The sequence below is a fragment of the Podarcis melisellensis genome (assembly GCF_964234715.1).
Source record: "Podarcis melisellensis genome assembly, chromosome: 2".
Classification (NCBI taxonomy): Eukaryota; Metazoa; Chordata; class Lepidosauria; order Squamata; family Lacertidae; genus Podarcis; species Podarcis melisellensis.
Window position 1 is genome coordinate 81,444,317 of NC_138529.1, and position 20,878 is coordinate 81,465,194.

Consider the following 20,878-nt stretch of genomic DNA (forward strand, 5'->3'; position numbering starts at 1 on the left):
TCAAAAGCAGAACATATTTCTTAAGGATTAAAACCAGGTCATTCAAAAGAACAGTTAGTGTTGTTTCCAGAGGAAAGTGTGCATAATGTGGTTGGTGAAAGCCGACTTTTTCACTGCCTCCCACTCGCAGAAGTTTGTTCATCCTCCCACCCTATTCAGCAACCCTCAGGGGAATCTTGGGGGATCTATTGGAGAAGGGAGCAGGAAAATCAGCTTCTGCCATGCTTTTCTCTGGATCCAATCCATCAAATTTTAGCATGTATTCTATAATAAATACAGGTGTTTCTAAAGGTAAGTTTATTCTATTAATTTATATTGACTGCATTCACATGATACATTAAACTTTGGCTTACCAAAACTGTGAATGTCAGGGCTTCTAAAGAGTCCTTTTTACTCTCACATCACATTGCCAAAGCTTAACCAAAAGCCAAGGTTTGGTGCTTTCTGAAGCACCACCCTCTGTTAAGTGCTTCTCCAGTCATATTTAATGGGAGAGAGGCACTTCCGAAGTACCTCCTTCTCCTCTTTTGAACAGTTCACTTGGGCTACCTACTCCACAACCATGCTTGTTAGCTCGTCTGCCTGCTGGTCTGTTGTCAGACAGGAGTTGCCATGGCCGCTTGCTGACAGCCATACAAACTGCAGCATGACAACAGCCTTAAAAATTTATTATATAATGAAATATGCAGTTGTAAACTGCCTGAGGGCCCATTTGCATCAAAAGCAGTAAGGAGTTTCAGTTTGTCCCTATTTGTCATTTTTTTCTGAAAATGTTTTCCATGTGCTTCTTGAGAAGACTTTCACTATCGGTACTTGATTTAATAAAACCCTAGGACTTAAGCAGCTGTGCAAATATTCAAGCTTAAAAACAGTGAAAGGGGGGAATTATTGTTTTCAAGTGGCCCATTAACCCACATATTCCTGGTTTCTATGTATGCCAATAAAGGTTTATTAATTGATTGACTGAAGTGACCCATTACGTGCTTGTGAATGTAGCTTGCGCAGATCCACCCTAATGAATTTTTATTGATTAAAAAAATGGTGGTTATAAGAATAATCCAACCTGAAAAGCTAATATATTTTACTTCATATGAAGTGGTAAAACTCCCAAAAAGGTTTTTGGGCAAAGGTAAAATGCTAGTCTACTGGTGAGTGTCCATCTGAGAAAAATGTTTTCTGGACATTTGAAAGACCGGCTTCAGTAAATTGAGTAGATGAGACTAATACAGTGGTGCCCCGCAAGACGAATGCCTCGCAAGACGAAAAACCCGCAAGACGAAAGGGTTTTTCGGTTTTTGCGACGCTTCGCTAGACGATTTTCCCTATGGGCTTGCATCGCAAGACGAAAGCCCATAGGGAAATCTCGGGGACCTTTTTTTAAATGCTGGCGGTGGGGAGCAAAGCCTTTTCCCCCCCTCCGGACTTCAGAAGAGGTCCAGGAAGGCCGGCGGGGGCGAAAGGCTTTGCTCCCCACCGCCAGCATTTTAAAAGCGGTCCGGGATAGAAGGGAAGCGCTTCCCGCTATCCCGGACGGCTTTTGAAGCCTGCCTAACCGGGGGCTTTTAAATCGCCCCGGGACTGTCCGGGGCGATTTAAAAGCCCCCGGAAGGCTTTTGAAGCCTCCCCCCGCCGCCCGGCTTCGGGGCAGGAACGCCTCCCCCAGCCGCCCGGCTTCGGGGCAGGAACGCCTCCCCCAGCCGCCCGGCTTCGGGGCATCGTCCCGATGCCGGGCGGTGGGGCAGGAACGCCTCCCCCCGCCGCCCGGCATCGGAACGATGTCCCGAAGCCGGGCGGCCGGGCGGGAAAGCCTCCCCCCGCCGCCCGGCTTCGGGGCATCGTCCCAATGCCGGGCGGTGGGGCAGGAACGCCTCCCCCCGCCGCCCGGCTTCGGGGCATCGTTCCGATGCCGGGCGGTGGGGCAGGAACGCCTCCCCCAGCCGCCCGGCTTCGGGGCATCATTCCGATGCCGGGCGGTGGGGCAGGAACGCCTCCCCCCGCCGCCCGGCATCGGAACGATGTCCCGAAGCCGGGCGGCCGGGCGGGAAAGCCTCCCCCCGCCACCCGGCATCGGAACGATGTCCCGAAGCCGAGCGGCGGGGTGAGAAAGCCTTTGTCCCCCCTGCCTGCCTTCCCAGGGGCTTTTAAATCGCCCCGGACAGCGGAGAAGTCCTCCGCTGTCCTGGGCGATTTTAAAATGCCGCCCGCCAGAAGAGGTCGGGGGAAGGCGGTTTCCATAGGAACGCATTAATTGATTTTCAATGCATTCCTATGGAAAACCGTGCATCGCAAGACGAAAAACTCGCAAGACGAAGAGACTTGCGGAACGAATTAATTTCGTCTTGCGAGGCACCACTGTAGTGGGTCCAATGGTCAAGAAGGCAGTTTTTGCACATGCTGTAGAGGGGAATGAGTGGCAGATGGGGCTCATCAACCTGGGAAGGTAACCCATCTAGGAGAAGGAAAACTCTGATCCTAAACCTCTGCTGCCTTGTGGGACAACTTCAGGAGAAGAAAGGGCTAGAGCAGGCATCCACAAATTCGGCCCTCCAGATGTTTTCAGACTACAATTCCCATCATCCTTGACCACTGGTCCTGTTAGCTAGGGATGATGGGAGTTGTAGTCCCAAAACATCTGGAGGGCTGAGTTTGGGGATGTCTGGGCTAGGGAGTAAACTGTAAAGAAATTCAGATGGTAGTCTCCCACACTGGTTGGATGGCGCCTTCTGGCAACTCCTGCAGCCAAACTGGTGCCAAGCATATTGCTCTGCTTTCCTTTGGACCACATCAGTGTGGCCAAGAGGGGGGTCTTTTCATCTGGGCAGCCCAAGACCTCCATACACACTGTGCAGGTTCGTGTCCCAGTGCTTCTTCACCCCAGATGCACACTCCATTGTTTCTCAAAGGGGTGCCAAAATACCCTAATCACATGACATATACCTCTTATATTTACCGGTATTTAATGTTATATGCTCAAGCCCTGGGATCTTCTACACCGAGACTAAATCTCCTGCCTCTCCCCTCCCCCTTTTAATTAAAAAAATAATATTTGCAGGGTGGAATGTCATGTAAAGTGCAGGGCCTATGGAACTCAAGCAACTCACCATCTTAATTTACCCAGAGGCCAATTTATGTCATTGGCTTAATGCACAAGATCTTTAAAATACCTAGCAACACTGCTGTTTGTTTTTACCAACCTGAGTCTGGTTGGCACTGGTTCGAGCAGAAAAATTAACAAAGAATGGAAAGTAGAGATTCTTTTCTACATGGTTCATTAGCTTGTCCTTCACATATACAGATTTTCCAGTACCTGTTGGTCCCACAAAAAGCAGCGGTCTTGGAAAAAAATTCACATACTTGTATTAGTTTCTCATTAGTGTAGACATATTGTTTGGAAATTAAACATAATGCTTGGAAATTATCAACAAATAAAGACTGTTGATGGTAGCATTTTTACAGTGATTTATAAACATATGGTATTTTTCTGTTTGCATGAATATATAGCTAAAATCACAGAAATGTAAGAGAACAACTATAAATAAAATGGGATGTAGAAGTACATGTTAGGCAAAAGACTCTTAGCTACAATTACTGAATTATATTACAGAGTTGTTCCCCATAATTTTATTCACAACTCAAGTTTTTTTATATGAACAGTAAGTATTTCAGAGTTTATAACTGAGAATTATAAAATTATAAAGAATATTTCTAAGGCCAGACTAGTGTAGATTAATGTTTCTAAACTCTTAACTAGTGTCACTTACTTTTGTGACATAATACAAAGTGATAGTTTACCTTTAAAGCCATAAACAATGGTCTCCAAAGGGCTGTTTTCCCCTCAAATGAACCTGGATACTTCCACTTTGGAAGTCAGGTGGATGGCTCTCAGAGAGCGCCTTTTTGGTGGCGGCAAACAAATCATGAAACATGTTCATCTAGCACTTCTTTTTTTACTGTTTTTCAAAGTCCAGTTTGAGCCATCCAATTATTCCACATCTTAATTCTTATAATGGCCCAATTTGTCGGTTATATATGTGTATGTGTGTGTATATGTATATACATATATGCTTTCGTAGATTTTCACGGGTACAGGAATGCAGGTTTTGGTGTCCTCGGGTGTCTTCCCGTGTAAAAGTTGGGGTGTCTAGGCGACGTTTCGACGAGGTCTCACTCGTCATCTTCAGGCTGGTGCTTTCGGCTTCTTGTTACTGGAACAGAGCAGGATCTCAGTGTTTGAGTTCCTATAAATACTGTTGAGGGGGTGTGGTGTATAGCCTCCAATGTTCTGGGCAGAGAGGAAGTTCCCAGGCTAGTGTGCCTTTTCTTCTTTTGTTCCTTAATTACTTGAGGGATATCTTGAGTGATTTCTTGAGTGATATCCTGAGTACCACTTAGGTGGGTCATTAGGTGTGGATTAGTTGCTAAAGTCTTTGTGTCTTGACCTCTTGAACTTTGTGAAGAGTTTTTCTGAGAAGATGGCTGTACTGCACTTAGTTGTGCTCTGGCTTGGCTTCGTGTATAGGGGCGAGCTGTGGTTTTGTGGCCTGTGTCAGCCAGATCTGTGTAGGGATTGCAGGGGGGTGCAGCATCCGGAGGTGCCACCATGGTTTGGCTACTGGATGGTGTCTGTAATTTATCTGTGGAGAGGGTCTGGGTTTGGGTCTGGTGTGGTTGATTGGTGATAGCGTTCTGTGTGCCTCTGGATCTGGTGTCAGTTTTTGTGGGGAGGGCTAATTTCCAGATGTCTGGCAAGCGGGATGTGTCGTCACGCTTGTTCATGTTGTGAGGGTGTTTCTCTATCTCGATGGCTTCCATGATTATTCTCTTGTGGTGATGTTCCATGTTAAAGAGCAATTTGGAATCTGCAAAATTAATTTCGTGTCCTGTTTCTTTCATGTGTTGGAAAAGAGAGGAAGTTTTTTCTTCTTTTCTTCTTTTTTGACGGCATTCTTGTGTTCTGCGATACGTGCATTTATTCGTCTGTTTGTTTGTCCAATGTACGTGGCTGGGCCAACACATGTCCAATGTACGTGTTGGCCCAGCCACGTACATTGGACAAACAAACAGACGAATAAATGCACGTATCGCAGAACACAAGAATGCCGTCAAAAAAGAAGAAAAGAAGAAAAAACTTCCTCTCTTTTCCAACACATGAAAGAAACAGGACACGAAATTAATTTTGCAGATTCCAAATTGCTCTTTAACATGGAACATCACCACAAGAGAATAATCATGGAAGCCATCGAGATAGAGAAACACCCTCACAACATGAACAAGCGTGACGACACATCCCGCTTGCCAGACATCTGGAAATTAGCCCTCCCCACAAAAACTGACACCAGATCCAGAGGCACACAGAACGCTATCACCAATCAACCACACCAGACCCAAACCCAGACCCTCTCCACAGATAAATTACAGACACCATCCAGTAGCCAAACCATGGTGGCACCTCCGGATGCTGCACCCCCCTGCAATCCCTACACAGATCTGGCTGACACAGGCCACAAAACCACAGCTCGCCCCTATACACGAAGCCAAGCCAGAGCACAACTAAGTGCAGTACAGCCATCTTCTCAGAAAAACTCTTCACAAAGTTCAAGAGGTCAAGACACAAAGACTTTAGCAACTAATCCACACCTAATGACCCACCTAAGTGGTACTCAGGATATCACTCAAGAAATCACTCAAGATATCCCTCAAGTAATTAAGGAACAAAAGAAGAAAAGGCACACTAGCCTGGGAACTTCCTCTCTGCCCAGAACATTGGAGGCTATACACCACACCCCCTCAACAGTATTTATAGGAACTCAAACACTGAGATCCTGCTCTGTTCCAGTAACAAGAAGCCGAAAGCACCAGCCTGAAGATGACGAGTGAGACCTCGTCGAAACGTCGCCTAGACACCCCAACTTTTACACGGGAAGACACCCGAGGACACCAAAACCTGCATATACATATATATGTATATGTGTGTGTGTGTGTATCAGCAGGGATCCCAAGTAGTCTGCACAGCTTGAATAAGATGGATCAGTGCATTTTCACATAGATCTTGGGCAAGAGCCATGGCTTTGAGCTAGAATATACATACTAAAAAGTGCAGTTGGGAACAATTCAAAGAAACTTAGCACCCTACTTCTTGATGCCAATTCTCAGAATGAACCCCCTGATTTGTTATTATGGAAAGTTTTTTCAAAAAATAAGATTAATTCACCAAGGAGCACAAAAAACCCCAGCTGGACACAAATCTAAGAGGATAGTTTTTCCGGGGGTTCTATTTCTTAGAGTATTTCTTGGAGTATTAATAACATTATTAGAATAGTATGATCTCATGAACAATGAAAACATTTTCACTATTATAGGGAGCAAATTTTCTTACTTTCCATATTTAATGCACAATTCCATCAAATAGGTATATCTCACTGTGTCCATTGTTGGGACTATAATGTCTTGAACCTTAAGATTTTTATCATTATAATTGATGCTTTTAATGGCTTCGTTCCAATGCATCCAACGGCCCTTGCCTTTCATCTAAGAAGAAATGCAGAAATAAAGTTTTGCAAAAGATACGGTACTGACAAAATATATTCAAAATAGTTTCACTAGAACTTGATGCTTTTAGCAGTTAGTTGTTTTAAAACATTTAATTGAATCTCAAAGCAATGGTTTCAAAATTATCAGCATTATATACGTATAACATCGTACCCTCCGAACTTCAAGCATAGGAAGTCCTATTAAAAAATTATAATTTGGCAGAATATTCAGATTATTTGATATGTATATGTATAATTTGGAATATTTAATGTGATTGGATTGGATTGTTAAAGTGCAAAATTTAATAAAAATGATTTTTAAAAAATAATTTGCTACATATTTAGGGTAAATTGCAATGTATTTTTGAATTTCCTAACAATTAATAATATTTAGTACTGGGGCTCAATAAGCTCACTCTCTTTCTTGCTCCTACATATGGTGTGCACAGCTGTGTTTATATAAAAAGCCTTACTTGTCATAAAGCACAGTGGTGTATTAGTTGGAGTGTTGGACTAGGAGCTGGGAGAGACTAGGATTCAAATCCACATGAAACTCCCTAGGTGACCTTGGGCCAGACACTTACTCTCACAGCCTAACTTACCTCGCAGGGTTGCTGTGAGGCTAAAATGGGGAGCAGAACTTTGTCTACTGCCTTGAGCTCCAAGGAGGAAAAAGGGTGGGATACAAATGCAATGAATTAATAAATAATAAATTCATCCGTCCCCAAAGAGGAAAAGGAATGTGTTTTCACTTCTTCAAACTGAGCTTTGGCCTCACTGCAGCTTCCTTGCAAAAACCCAGTTGGGAGGAGTAAATACCCTTTTTTCTCTGTGAAGAAAAGGATGAGAAGTCTCGTTCTCTTCAGTTTTTGCAAGAAGCAGCAAACTAGTGCTTGCGCTACTTCCAAAAACCTTTCCTTTCTTATCTCTGCAGAGAAAAGGAAGGAAAGAAGATAAAGCCTCCGCCTTGCAAGCTGACTTTAAAAAAAAAAAAAAAATTATTAAGGCTTTTTGTGTTACAAAACAAAAAGGGAAAGGTACATCTATTGTCTCCACACTCTATTTGTAGCCATTCCTCATTATTGCATATTACAAAAACAAGGAGGAAGGGAAAGAGGAGGAACAGAGTTTTCTTTTGTTTCTCTCCTGTCTCATTGGGTTTCTTGTAGGAGGCGGCAGCAGCAATGCACTTTTAGTCCTTTTTGCAAAATATCTATTTAAAAATAAGTGATATTTTAGCAATTTATTAGGTTTATTTAACACATATACAACACAGCAGTAATTATTCAGGCACATAATTCAGCAACCTTGCTCCTATTATACAGTCCTGTTTATATATAAACATAAACATACATACATATTTCAGTGTTAAGGAAAGTGCAGATCAAGAGGCCCATGTATCAAATCCATGAGCCCTCTTCTAACTGCTTTTAATGCAAACAGTGGGAATGTACAGATACCATACAGTATTTCCAACAGTATGTGTCATGCAGTTCCCAGGTAATGCAAAACCATTTGAAGGCATGAGAAAAGCCGGGCGGGGGGCAGCTCCCCCCCCTCGATCAAATAAATGAATAAAAATACTTAACTGACCAATTGCATTGCAGATAAATCAGTTCTGTTCCCCCCACAAACATAGCCTGCCCCTCCTAAAGTAAATTCTGGCTATGCCCATATTTGAAGGCAAAGCTTTTGTGGATGCACCATATATAGGTGTATAACACAGCTTCATGTTTTCAAATTCTATGGCTTTCAACAGCTATTCATTCCTAATGAAATATTTAAGAAATTCAAATATCTGTTAATAATTATATAATTTTTTTCCATACCTCAAACATGAAATCATACACCAAGCCTCTCTCTTCAAACGGATGCTCCCATTTCCCCACAGCTGCAGGCATCGGATGTTTGTCCATCTTCCCTCCTATAATATCCCTCACAAAGGCGTCAAACAGAACCCGACCGTCACCATCACAGGTTCCACCAATGGACCAGACCGTGGCAAAAGCAAAACAACCCTTCCATTTTTAAAAAGAGAAAGAAATTATGAGGACGGCAATGTAATCACGGCAAATCTCACCTGAAAGGCTTTAAAGTTATACTATTTATATAGCAAAAAGAATATTTTGAGGATGCAATCTTCCAGCCAGTTTTCTGGATATTGAACGTAGTGGGACTTAATAAACTTATTGCGACTGCAATTGTACGCCTGTTTACCCATAAGCTACCCATTTCAGAATCTCTTGCAGGCTGGATCTAGATTTGCCCTTCTGTGAATAGAAAGGCTCTTGTCACTTTGTGGAACACCCTGAGAGCCAATGAAGGCAACCTGCTAACTGAAGGCAATTTTGCAGATTCTACCTTCCCACTGCAGCCCCAAGCACCACACCATATGCTGTTCCAGAAGGTCCACAGCTGCAGCAGCTTTTCAGGGTGTAGAGAGGAGAAAGAATCAGCAAAACACACCTCTACTCCTTCCTCCAGCATGAGAATCTTGTGAGAGAAACATAACTCATGTCAATTATGGACAGTGGCATAGGAAGCTGCTGGGGTGCCTGGGGCAGATGTTCACACTGCCCATGGGGGCAGAGCAAGCTGGTAGGGCAGGGCGCACTGCCAGAACTGTGTCCCAGCACCCTCCACCTGGAGGGCGGCTGAGGGGGAAGTGGTGTGTGTGCGCCAGTGCTGCCTGCAAAAGCAGTGTAGGCCTGAGCCACCATGTTCTTGCAGGGCACCCTTCAGCTGAAGGGCAGCTGAGGGGGAGGTGGCGGGTGGGTGCCAGTTGTGTCCTTCTCGGCTGCCCTCTGGTGGCTGGGAGAGATACAGCAGCCCAGAGTGCTGCAAGCCCAGCCCCGGGCCGCACTGCTTTTGGGAGCAGTGTGCCGGGCTCTGGGGCTTCTGGACTTCGATGTCACCTTGGGCTCTAGTGCGCCAACTCCAAGGTAAGTGCTGTCAGGGGTGCACCCCCCCCCCAGCTACGCTACTAAATATGAATCCAGTTCAAGTGGGGTGAAATAACTCAAACAGTTTGCTCAAATAAATGAAAAGATAAAAACATCAGACCAACCATAATCCATTTGCGGATGTGTGGACTGGTAGGCTCCTTCTCCACTGCGTCACTAAGCAACATTTCAATAAGCCGAATGAGAGAAACCACATTATTGCTATTGCTGGTGGGAACCAGCTCCTATAAAAGTAAAAGATTTTTTAAAAATATATATATATGAATGCCTCATGAACTTAATTTGTTATAGAACATTTCAGTCAATAATCTTTTGTTTTTAAAATGTGTACTGATTAATATTTGTGTGTGTGTGCCGTATAGACTTGATAAAGATCACAAAATACTTACTAAAAATACTACAACAAACCAACTGAAGTTCTCTTAGTTCAACATTAATTCCTTCACCTCAGTTAACATGTTTTACAATAGATTTCACTATGGTAAGACTGAACATTTCTTTATTTACCCTGAGCCAATTCCATCAACATGGATTATTTCTTTCTCCTGTCTAGGCTTTAGGTAGACCCCTTATATGCTTCTACGTTCGCTCTAATTCTTTGCCTGAAAACTGTGTTTACTATTTTGTTATGTATTCAGTGGTTTTCAAGAATGTATATAAGCAGTTGCTTTGCCCCTGTTTCCCAGTTATGTAGTTCAGTAAAGGTTCTTGCTTTTATTGCTGTGTCTTGCCTCATGGTAACCCACCTACACTTCAGTTTTCTTTTTGGATTAGTCAGGATCCTCTTCAGAGAGGTACCAGCCAGTACCCTTCTAAAAGATCTTTAAACTAACTTAATACAGTTCAGAGAACCAAAGGAGAAAATTCAATTTGGTCTCAAGGGATGCCTTATCAATCACTCCATCACTGCCTGAGCCTTAATGGAGAAAGGAATCACTGAGGGAGAACTGAGATTCCTCCATGAGTATCTTTGCTGGCAGGATCCCTGCCTGTCACAGTGAGAACTCTGGAAGCTGAGGGTTAGCATTACAGTCTCCTATCAACTCTTAACACCTTTAACAAACAAGAAAACCCTGTAGATCCAACCCATGATCCAATAGATCCAACAGACATACTAAGCTATTTTTTTTAGAACAACCTACTTTGCATTTTTTTTGACGCATTCTTAATGCTGGTGGTACTATCCAGTTAAAGAGATCTTCAAAAAGTTCTTGATACTCCTTTTGGTCCAGAGGTTCAGGAAGTGTACTCAACCAAGATGTTACAAGTGGCAACCAGCCCAGCTGTAAAGGCTCCAAATAAATCATTCCACAACGACTGACTGTAGCAGGCTGCAGGATAATAATATTTATCTCTCTTAAAATTTCATTATGTCTCCAATTTCAAGTCCTGTGAATTATTTGAACTTGTCTTTAACATACCGAAGCCTGAGACAGATCCATAGCTTCAAAGATGAGGCTCATCTGAGGGGACATTTGAATGATTTCTCCACTCATCAAACAAAGCTAAGAACAAAAACAAAAAACAAAACCCACACCCAGTTTTAGACTGCTGTAAATTTTATGCACCAGAAGCAACCCAGCTTCTTTCAGGTATTGTGACTTATCACATTAATCGAAATGTAAGGATCTTCTATAATCAGGATCTTATATAATCAAATTTGGAAAAATGCTAATTTATTAATATCCAGTTTTGGGCCACTGCTCTGCTCCACTATCACTGTATTGCTGTTGTTGTTTTTAGATGCTTAGTATCCTATCTAAAACTATAGTTCCTCTGAACAATTATTTAATGAAAGAGGAAGTACCAAGTTCAGATTTAATGCAGCTCAGAAACTGTTGCATGACTGAGTCTTTGCAATAGAAAATAAGCCCTAAAATACTGAAATCATAATTGGATTTGGATATAAGACTGCAGATTGTACCAAATACTGGATATATAAGCATCCATTGGTTCTGTATGGCTCTTCTTAAGCTATTTTTTCCTGCTACTTACAAAACCTGGCATTTAGTCAGTTATAGTGCCACAGGGTCCTGAGAAATTTTGGGAGAGAAGTTTTTAAAGCATATTAGTTTTACGATGACACCCCCCCACCCCAAATTAAGAAAACCCAGTAGTTGACTGGTTTCCAAGAGTGTGTGTGCTGACTGGCTCAAGTAAGCGGACACGGAGCAATGGATCCAAACTACAAGAAAGAAGATTCCACCTAAACATTAGGAAGAACTTCCTGACAGTAAGAGCTGTTCGACAGTGGAATTTGCTGCCAAGGAGTGTGGTGGAGTCTCCTTCTTTGGAGGTCTTTAAGCAGAGGCCTGACAACCATATGTCAGGAGTGCTCTGATGGTGTTTCCTGCTTGGCAGGGGGTTGGACTCGATGGCCCTTGTGGTCTCTTCCAACTCTATGATTCTATGATTCTATGATTCTAAGCTGGCTTCTAAAGGTAAAGGACCCCTGAGAGTTAAGTCCAGTTGCAGGTGACTCTGGGGTTGCGGCGCTCATCTCGCTTTACAGGCCGAGGGAGCCGCCATTCGTCTGCAGACAGTTTTTCTGGTTCATGTGGCCAGCATGACTAAGCCGCTTCTAGTGCAACGGAACACCGAAACCAGAGCAGCACACGGAGATGCCGTTTACCTTCCTGCCGGAGCGGTACCTATTTATCTACTTGCACTTTTTGGCGTGCTTTCGAACTGCTAGGTTGGCAGGAGCTGGGACTGAGCAACAGGAGCTCACCCCTTCGTGGGGATTCGAACCTCCAACCTTCTGATCGGCAAGCCCAAGAGGCTCAGTGGTTTAGACCAGTGTTTCCCAACCTTGGGCCTCCAGCTGTTTTTGAACTACAATTCCCATCATCCCTGACCACTGGTCTTGCTAGCTAGGGATGATGGGAGTTGTAGGCCAAAAACATCTGGAGGCACAAGGTTGGGAAACACTGGTTTAGACCACAGTGCCACCCGCGTCCTAAGCTGGCTCCTACTTGCACTTATTGTTAAATCTGGTACTGCAAGGTTAGAAAACAAAGTGCCTCTCAAAAATACAAACATGAGTGCTAGAAATGATGATGATGATGATGATGATGATGATGATGATGATGATAACATTAGATGTGTATGATATGGAATGAATTTTAGACTGATTTGTCAAAAGACCTGATTGCTTATATATCAGCTCTGCTACTGGCACTCTTTCCAGTTTCCTCTTTCCTGTAAGTGTTTCTTCTTTAAAAGCCAGCAAACCCAATATGCACCTGTGATGTCATTTGTGCTGTAGTTACACAAAGAGCTAGCTATTTGGGGCCAAGGCTCAATGAGTAACTTCTCAACCTGTTTTATCTCAATACACTTGAACAATTTTACAATTGCCTGATGTATTTGGATTACTTAGACACCTTAGATTACCTTTTTGTTGTCATCCAACACAGTATTCATGCTCTCTATCCAAAGGGTATCAATAGGACCATCAAAAACAACCCATTTGCGATCAGGTGTCTCAGTTAAAGCAAATTCTCGAAAAGTGTTGGCAACTATGCCATCTGTCCACTAAAATAAGTGAAAAAAGACCTTTTAAAATTTGAAGGAAGCATTCAACAGAACCCAATTGTGTAAATCATTTGAATATGGTAATCTGTTCTACTGAATGGACAAAACCTAAGCAAATAAACATCTAGGAAAAAGCTAAGCTTAAATTGTTTTCTGGACACACTTTAGAATAAAACGTAGATATATTACCATTAATATGAGCTAGGTGAAGAATGTCCAAAAATACTACCTTTCTTTGTATGAATATGTATTCATGCTAAGGGTTGCTGTCCCTGCCCACACTGTTCACAATGCCACCTCCCCTCCCCTCCCCTCCCCACTGCCAACCCCAACCCTTCACACCTCACCCAAGGGCTTATATGGTTCATTACTGTAAGGTACTTTTTATTTCTCCCTGCTCCTCTGCTCTAAAAAGATAAAGGTAAAGGACCCTTGACAGTTAAGTCCACTTGTGGCTGACTCTGGGGTTGCGGCGCTCATCTTGCTTTACTGGCCGAGGGAGCTGGCGTACAGCTTCCGGGTCATGTGGCCAGCATGACTAAGCCACTTCTGGCAAACCAGAGCAGCGCACGGAAACACCGTTTACCTTCCCGCCGGAGCAGTACCTATTTATCTACTTGCACTTTGACGTGCTTTCGAACTGCTAGGTTGGCAGGAGCAGGGACCGAGCAACGGGAGCTCACCCCGTTGCAGGGATTCGAACTGCAGACATTCTGATCGGCAAGTCCTAGACTCTGTGATTTAACCCACAGCGCCACCCACGTCCCGCTCCTCCGCTCTATTTTGTGATTAACTTACCTCATGAGATACTGGATCAAATCTTCCAAAAAGTTGTCCCATAGTAATAGCTTTGGGATTCACAGTTCTGTGAACTACCTTTTCTTCATCCCCATACCCACGTTCATTCATAAGGGAAAGTGTATCTGCCAACACATGCAAAACTTTGGTCTTCCCGGCAAAAGGCTCACCTACAAGCATAAAACTGATAAATAAAAAGTTGTTATTTAGTATTTTCCTTTTTTGCCAAGAAGTCTCATGACTAAACATGAACATACATTTAACTGTTTATTATTGCAAAAGCTAGAACATTCAGCTCCTTGTAAAAGCTATAGAAAGGTAAGGAATGAGGTGGCAAAAAATACAGTGAGTTTTCTTTACCCTGCTATAAGGGAAACTATGTCAACTTAACCAGACCAGCTCTGCTTGGGAACCATGGGACAAAGGACTTTGGCCAATGGTAGGGCTGCAAAGCTGCTTTCTTCAGGGATCAGTGGTGTAAACTGATTTTCCTAAAGGGAACTCAGTCATGCAGCCAAACCAGCAGTGTTCAACTCACCACCCATAGCTGTGAATTCAACCCTATTTTCTGCAGGGATCAGCTGTACAATCAAGTTCTCCACGAAGAACTTGGTTGCACGGTCAATCAAGAAGGATAGAAGTATACTTTCTCCATGCCATGTATAACTTTCTTATCTTCCCTATCATGTCACCTCTTATTTGCCTTTTCTCTAAACTAAAAAGTCCCAAATGCTGCAACATTTCCTCATACATGAGTTGTTCCATCCCTTTGATCAGGTTGGTTGCCATTTTCTGAACCCCATACCTATGAATATTATTTATCATAATTATACTTACCCATGTCTAACTATCATCATTTCATAGGTCTGTATCATCTTTTCTAGAAAAACTTTAACAGGCTGAACATTGTGTGCTTTACAACATTCATTTGCACATTCCAGAAAATCCTGGAATACAATTTTAAAAGGTAAATCTCAGCTATTTCTCCTTTCTTGTATGCATTTGCACATGTACACAAACACACTTTTCATTTTAAAAAAAGATTAACATTCAGTTTTCCTTCTTTTTCTTAAAATGCAACTCATATACCTCAAATTGTCCATTAAGTGTTTCAGCTGAGTTTAGCTAGGCTAGAGAATGGTCATCTGAATTCAACAAACATCAAAACAAGGTGAAATTATGCATTTACAGAAATGAACAGATTTTTGCTATGTTGTCATAGAACCACAAAAAGAATGGTACTATATACAGTGGTGCCCCGCAAGACGAATGCCTCGCAAGACGGAAAACTCGCTAGACGAAAGGGTTTTCCGTTTTATGAGCTGCTTCGCAAGACGAATTTCCCTATGGGCTTGCTTCGCAAGACGAAAACGTCTTGCAAGTTTGTTTCCTTTTTCTTAACACCGTTATTACAGTTGCGACTTGACTTCGAGGAGCAACTCATAGAACGCAGTGTACATAGTAGCCTTTTTTGAGGTTTTTAAAGACTTTGGTGATTTTTGAAGCTTTTCCAAAACTTCTTTTGCAGCCATTTGGTAAGTTAAGCTTTTAAAACTTTTTTTGGGGGGGGTTGGATTTTGGGTTGCGGTGTTTGGAATTCAAGGACTTGGTGTTGGGGGGGGGGTTGCAAGAATCTGGAAGCTTGTGGGGTTTTTCTGCATTTTTATGATTTTCTGTGACCATTGGGCCACTATGCTGTTTTTTTTTTAAAAAATCTGCATTTGAATTTCTGTGTGCTGGGTGGCTGAGGGAACAGTTGGGGAGGGGTTTGCAAGAATCTGGAAGCTTGTTTTTCCCCCCTGCATTTTTATGATTTTCTGTGACCATTGGGCCACTCTGCTGTTTTTTTAAAAAATTTCTGGATTTGAATTTCTGTGTGCTGGGTGGCTGGGGGAACAGTCCCATGCACATCTACTCATAAATAAGACCCACTGAATTCAGTGAGAATTATTTGTAGGTAAGTGTATGTAGAAATTAAAAGACGCCTGCTTCTTGGGAGAAAAGCAATGACAAACCTACACAGCATCTTAAAAAGTAGAGACCTTGCTAACAAAAAATCTGTATTGTTAAAGCTATGGTTTTCCCAGTAGTGATGTATGGAAGTGAGAGCTGGACCATAAAGAAGGCTGATCGCCGAAGAATTGATGCTTTTGAATTGTGGTGCTGGAGGGGACTATTGAGAGTCCCATGGACTGCAAGAAGATCAAATGTATCCACCCTGAAGGAAATCAACCCTGAGTGCTCACTGGAAGGACAGACCCTGAAGCTGAGACTCCAATACTTGGGCCACCTCATGAGAAGAGAAGACTCCCTGGAAAAGACCCTGATGCTGGGAAAGATTGAGGGCACAAGGAGAAGGACGAGAGGACGAGATGGTTGGACAGTGTTCTCGAAGCTACCAGCATGAGTTGACTAAACTGTGGGAGGCAGTGGAAGACAGAAGTGCCTGGCGTGCTCTGGTCCATGGGGTCACAAAAAGTAGGACATGACTAAACAACTAAAGAACAACATATGTAGCAGTGCAGCCTAAAGTAGATACTGAAAGACTGCAAAAGGATGAAGCCTTTTTGCTATCTATTACAAATGTTGGGGGGCTTCTACAAACAGAGAATTGGTCCTAGAGTAGTGTCTGAAGGTACTTGAGGCTACCACCTTGCTAAAGCTGTGCAGGTCTGACTCTGATCAGTTCCTTAATGGTTGACCATCTGGGAACCACAGGTGCACTACATTGGATTCCATGATTGAAGAGCAGCTGAATATAAATGTGAGAAAATAAAATAAGCAAACACATCAAGTTCTGAAGCACACTTTGGGTTCATGGTAAGACTGGGTGAACTGAAGTTTTTTGAAAACAGACCACTTAAAAAATAGACACGGTACATCATTCAGTTAGAAACAGACAACCACATGAGCTAAAACTGTCAAATACTGAAAGAATTACTGGAGAACAATACACTAAAAATGTACTCACATTGTAGTCAGCTTCAGGAAGCTTAATACCAGGGAATAAATCACTTGTAATGCCCATAAACAGAGGTATGTCATGTGACAAAAACTTAGGTTCATTTACATCTTTGATTGATCGAAGGAGCTGAACAAAGGAATAGAAACAGCAGCAGAGTTGGACAGAAATAATGTTCTAGTTTATATCACAAATATTAAGCTGCTCAGCAATAAAAACAAAGTTCCATCAACTGCACTGTGTCTCCTACGACTATTTTTCTTTCAAGCTTATAATTAACCACATTGCTAAGTTAAAGCAATACAATCCTAACATGAATCAAAACTTGTCTCCAAGAAAGAGAAATTAGTTGGGGTGAGGGAGGATAGGGCAGTGCTGGATCTACATATCTAGCTTTGGGAAGGCAAAAGTCTTTACTGCTACTCTCCTCCCTTGCATGTTCATGCCTGCTTCTTGCTACCACTGGCACCACCAAGAGAAGAATGCCTACACACAATTCCTTATCTTGGTGGCAGTGCCAGCATGGGAAAGTCACAAAGTGGAATGTTTGTTCCCCCTTCATGGCCTATGCAGGCTTCCTTCTCTTGGTGGCAGAAGAGACAGCACAACAAAGGAGAGCATTTTTTCCCTTCATCTCCCTCTGACGCAGCAGCTTCTCACCTTCTTCTTCCTGGGGTGAGCAAGGAGGTGGGCCTTTCTATAGCCACCCCCTTCTAATAAATGGAACTTCTGCTTATTAGAAGAGATGTTTAGGCTATAGCCAGCCACAGCACATCGTCACCAGGGAGGAAAGAGGCACATGCATGCTCAGTGACTCCTTTTATTCTGGCCAGGTTCCACTTATTAGAAGAGTTGTCTACCCAGCAATACACTGCTTTGCTGCCCCCTAACCTGCCACCTGGGGCATGTGCCTTCACTTGCTCCCCCATCTTGATACAGGCCTGGGAAAGGGAAACATTACTCATTCCTATAATGGGTATGGGAAACCACTTCTCTGACCTCTAGACTGAAAGGGCTTTGAAAGTGTTAGTTATGTTGAATCAGTAAGCCTAACACTTGCAATCCATCTGAGGATTTTGCTGATCTCTATGTTGATCACAGATAGCTTAAGCAGCCTGGGAGAACACTATAGGTGACAAAGCAAATATTGTTCAAAGCCACATAAAACACTTGTGCTTTTCCAAGGAGTACCTTTCTCCCCCACTTGCTGCTGGTATTACAGCTGCTGGGGAAAGTCCTTATGTGTATAATTTTGGGGTACTCTGAGAGTCTGGTATATGAAAACTTATGGCACAATGTAACTGTCAGTCTTTAAGGACACACAAGACTCCTTGTAGTATTTCTAGTACAGTCGTACCTTGGAAGTTGAACAGAATCCGTTCCGGAAGTCTGTTTAACTTCCAAAACGTTCGAAAACCAAAGTGGGGCTTCTGAATGGCTGCAGGAAGCTCCTGCAGCCAACTGGAAGTCACGGAAGCCCTACCAATTTTGTGATGAATTATAAATAATATTCAAAAACTGGAACAGTCACTTCCAAGTTTTGATCTTTTGGGAGCCAAAACGTTTGAGAACTAGGCTGTTTGAAAACCAAGGTACATCTGTACTGTTCTTGACTTTATTTATAATTCATCACAAAAAAATATTCATTTAAATTGGGTGGGGAACATCAGACCCAGGGGCTGAATGTGGCCCCTGGGACTCTCCTCAGGCTCCTCTCTCTCCTCATTTTGCACCTCTCACTGGTCATATAGGAGTCCATTGTATACTGACATCACTGAACTGAACTGCTTTAGACCACTGAACTACAAAGACATCTGCTAGCTGATCTTCTAAATTTCTTACATGGAAAAATTACACCAATGTTACTGGAATGGGATAAAACAGCAAGATACTAAAATGCTCTTAAGTCCATTTGAGAACTAATGACTGTTTCTAAAGTCAAGTTAATAATGTGCCACTTACCAGTATATCTTCATTTTCAAAAGGGAATTTCAGTTTTAGATTGCCAGCAGCTATCAGCACTGCTTTGACTGCACGCATACCATAGTCATAATGGAACTGAGATGAAAGCTGTTCCGAGCACAATCTGTAGGTCATTACTATCTTCACTGATAAAGGTTTAGCATTCAGAAACCCATATGAATAGAGAGAGATTTCAGCAATGAGAGCATAGTTAGGAACCATCATGGCAACAGTTCGGAAGAGGACCTAAAAGGCACATCAAGGAAAGTATGATTGTTAACAAAATTCAAAAATTGAAAAATAAAATATATGAACAAATTGGGGGGGGAAAGAAAGTATGGCAATTCTACCCCCCTCAAGGCTATATTTTTTTCAGTGGCACTAGTATGCTTATTTATACATTTGTCTTTCACTTCAACAAAAAAAAAACCTCCACAAACGTTTAATGAATTTTCATACAATTGTTCTGGAAACTTTATTTCATAGCTGCTAAGCACCCTCTTATTAAAGAAGAAAGCCAAACCCAAAATCCGCTGAGATGTGCAGAGTTTGGAATAGGCAGGTCTGTGGCTCAGCTAGGGCTGCACTGACTAAAATCCCTCATCCCAGCTCAGAGATATGCCAGAGTATCTCAGTTCTCCATCCTGGCCCAACTGGGACTCAGCCAGCTCAGTCATGAGAAGCGGACATTCTGGAGGAGTGGTGGAGCTTGGCAGGAACATGGGGTAGGGATAGATTTACTCCTATTCAAAACTGATTCAGCTCAGTCACATGACCTAGCAATCCAGCAGACGTTACACTTGAAAAAGTGTGGTGTAAGACAAACTCTTATTTTAAAGGCTCCCCCCACCCCCCACCCTGCTCACCTTGCCTTGGGACAGCTCAGCCAGCAGTAGTCTCACTCGTTAAAGGAGTTTAGAAGCATGCATAGATCTTAAAACAATTTTTAGAGAAAACATGCTTTTAAAAGCAGTATCTGAAATGACTTTCAGTCAACATGGTTTTTCTTTCACTATTTTACCTTGAGATTGTCCGGCAGTTCAGAGCGCCCTGCATAACCTGGATTCATAGTAATAGCAACAAAGCAATTGGGGTTCAGCTTCAGTTCAGTCCCTTCGAAATTAAACGTCTCCAGCTTCAGCTGTATAGCCCTCTGGATGCAAAGGATCTGCTGAGCCACTACAGACAGGACTTCCAACTCAATGCGATTGAATTCATCAAAGCAGGCCCAAGCACCTGAAGAAGCCAACCCCTTGAAAAACTAGAAACAAAATGGTAAGCCAGGCATTGTATAACTAAGCAATAGTTCGAAGATGTAAAAAGGAGTATTGTGATGCCTTGGGAACATTTGTTTACTACTATTCTTACAGCCTCATCAAATCTAGTTGTATTAGGCAAATGAACAAATTGGGGTGCCTCTATATAATTGTTGCTTGCTTAGACTGTGTACAGGAAATGGTTTCTGTGGAGAAGCAGGAATTATTTCCCCTTTACAGCTATCATGGCAGTAGTCCTCCTGATCAACCACTAGTAACTTAATAAATACATAAATACTAGAGAGGTAGTGATGGAAGTGAAGTCTGTTTTCTTCATGTTTCCTAGCTCACACTTACAGCTATTTAACCAACCCCATAAGAGCTGATGAAGTAGTGAAACCAATTAAATCAGATCAAAAGCACCTGGTTTCACTCTTATGAGAAACTGTATTTTAACTTATAAGGGCTGTATGAGTTCATGTGTGGCTGTGGGCTGTTCAAACACTAAAAAATTTTTTGCAAAAACATTTTAAAATCAGTTCCAAAGCTGGCATAGAAGTACATTACTTGCCTTAGAATCAGTTTCACAAGTGCCCAAGCAAATCACATCAAATGTATATTCTTTGACTGCAGCAGCATTAATTATGTTCCTGGATACTGGAACCTGCAGAACTTGTTTGCTTTGGACACATTAGCAACCTCTGTTTGTCCAACTATCCTGACTCCTCAAAGTTTAAAAGCACAATGCATTGATGAAGTACAGTTGTACCTTGAAAGTCGAACAAAATCCGTTCCGGAAATGTTCAACTTCTAAAATGCAACTTCTGATTGGTTGCAGGAAGCTCCTGCAGCCAATTGGAAGCCACAGAA

At 42.6% G+C, this 20,878-nt stretch overlaps 1 protein-coding gene across 2 annotated transcripts in view; it reads right to left on the reverse strand.

Annotated features, from left to right (window-relative positions):
- The window catches only part of DNAH12 (dynein axonemal heavy chain 12), a 101,204-nt gene that overhangs the window by 40,241 nt on the left and 40,085 nt on the right, over nt 1-20,878 (reverse strand). For both annotated transcript variants that reach the window (XM_081899980.1, XM_081899979.1), the window contains exons 27-38: nt 19,774-20,013; nt 18,753-18,998; nt 16,800-16,919; nt 14,666-14,775; nt 13,829-14,012; nt 12,890-13,030; nt 10,915-10,998; nt 10,636-10,824; nt 9,598-9,717; nt 8,360-8,548; nt 6,377-6,528; nt 3,195-3,333 (exon numbers count right to left, since the gene is read on the reverse strand). In XM_081899980.1, coding sequence (XP_081756106.1) covers nt 3,195-3,333; nt 6,377-6,528; nt 8,360-8,548; nt 9,598-9,717; nt 10,636-10,824; nt 10,915-10,998; nt 12,890-13,030; nt 13,829-14,012; nt 14,666-14,775; nt 16,800-16,919; nt 18,753-18,998; nt 19,774-20,013 — 1,914 coding nt within the window. The remainder of the gene's footprint in view (nt 1-3,194; nt 3,334-6,376; nt 6,529-8,359; nt 8,549-9,597; nt 9,718-10,635; nt 10,825-10,914; nt 10,999-12,889; nt 13,031-13,828; nt 14,013-14,665; nt 14,776-16,799; nt 16,920-18,752; nt 18,999-19,773; nt 20,014-20,878) is intronic.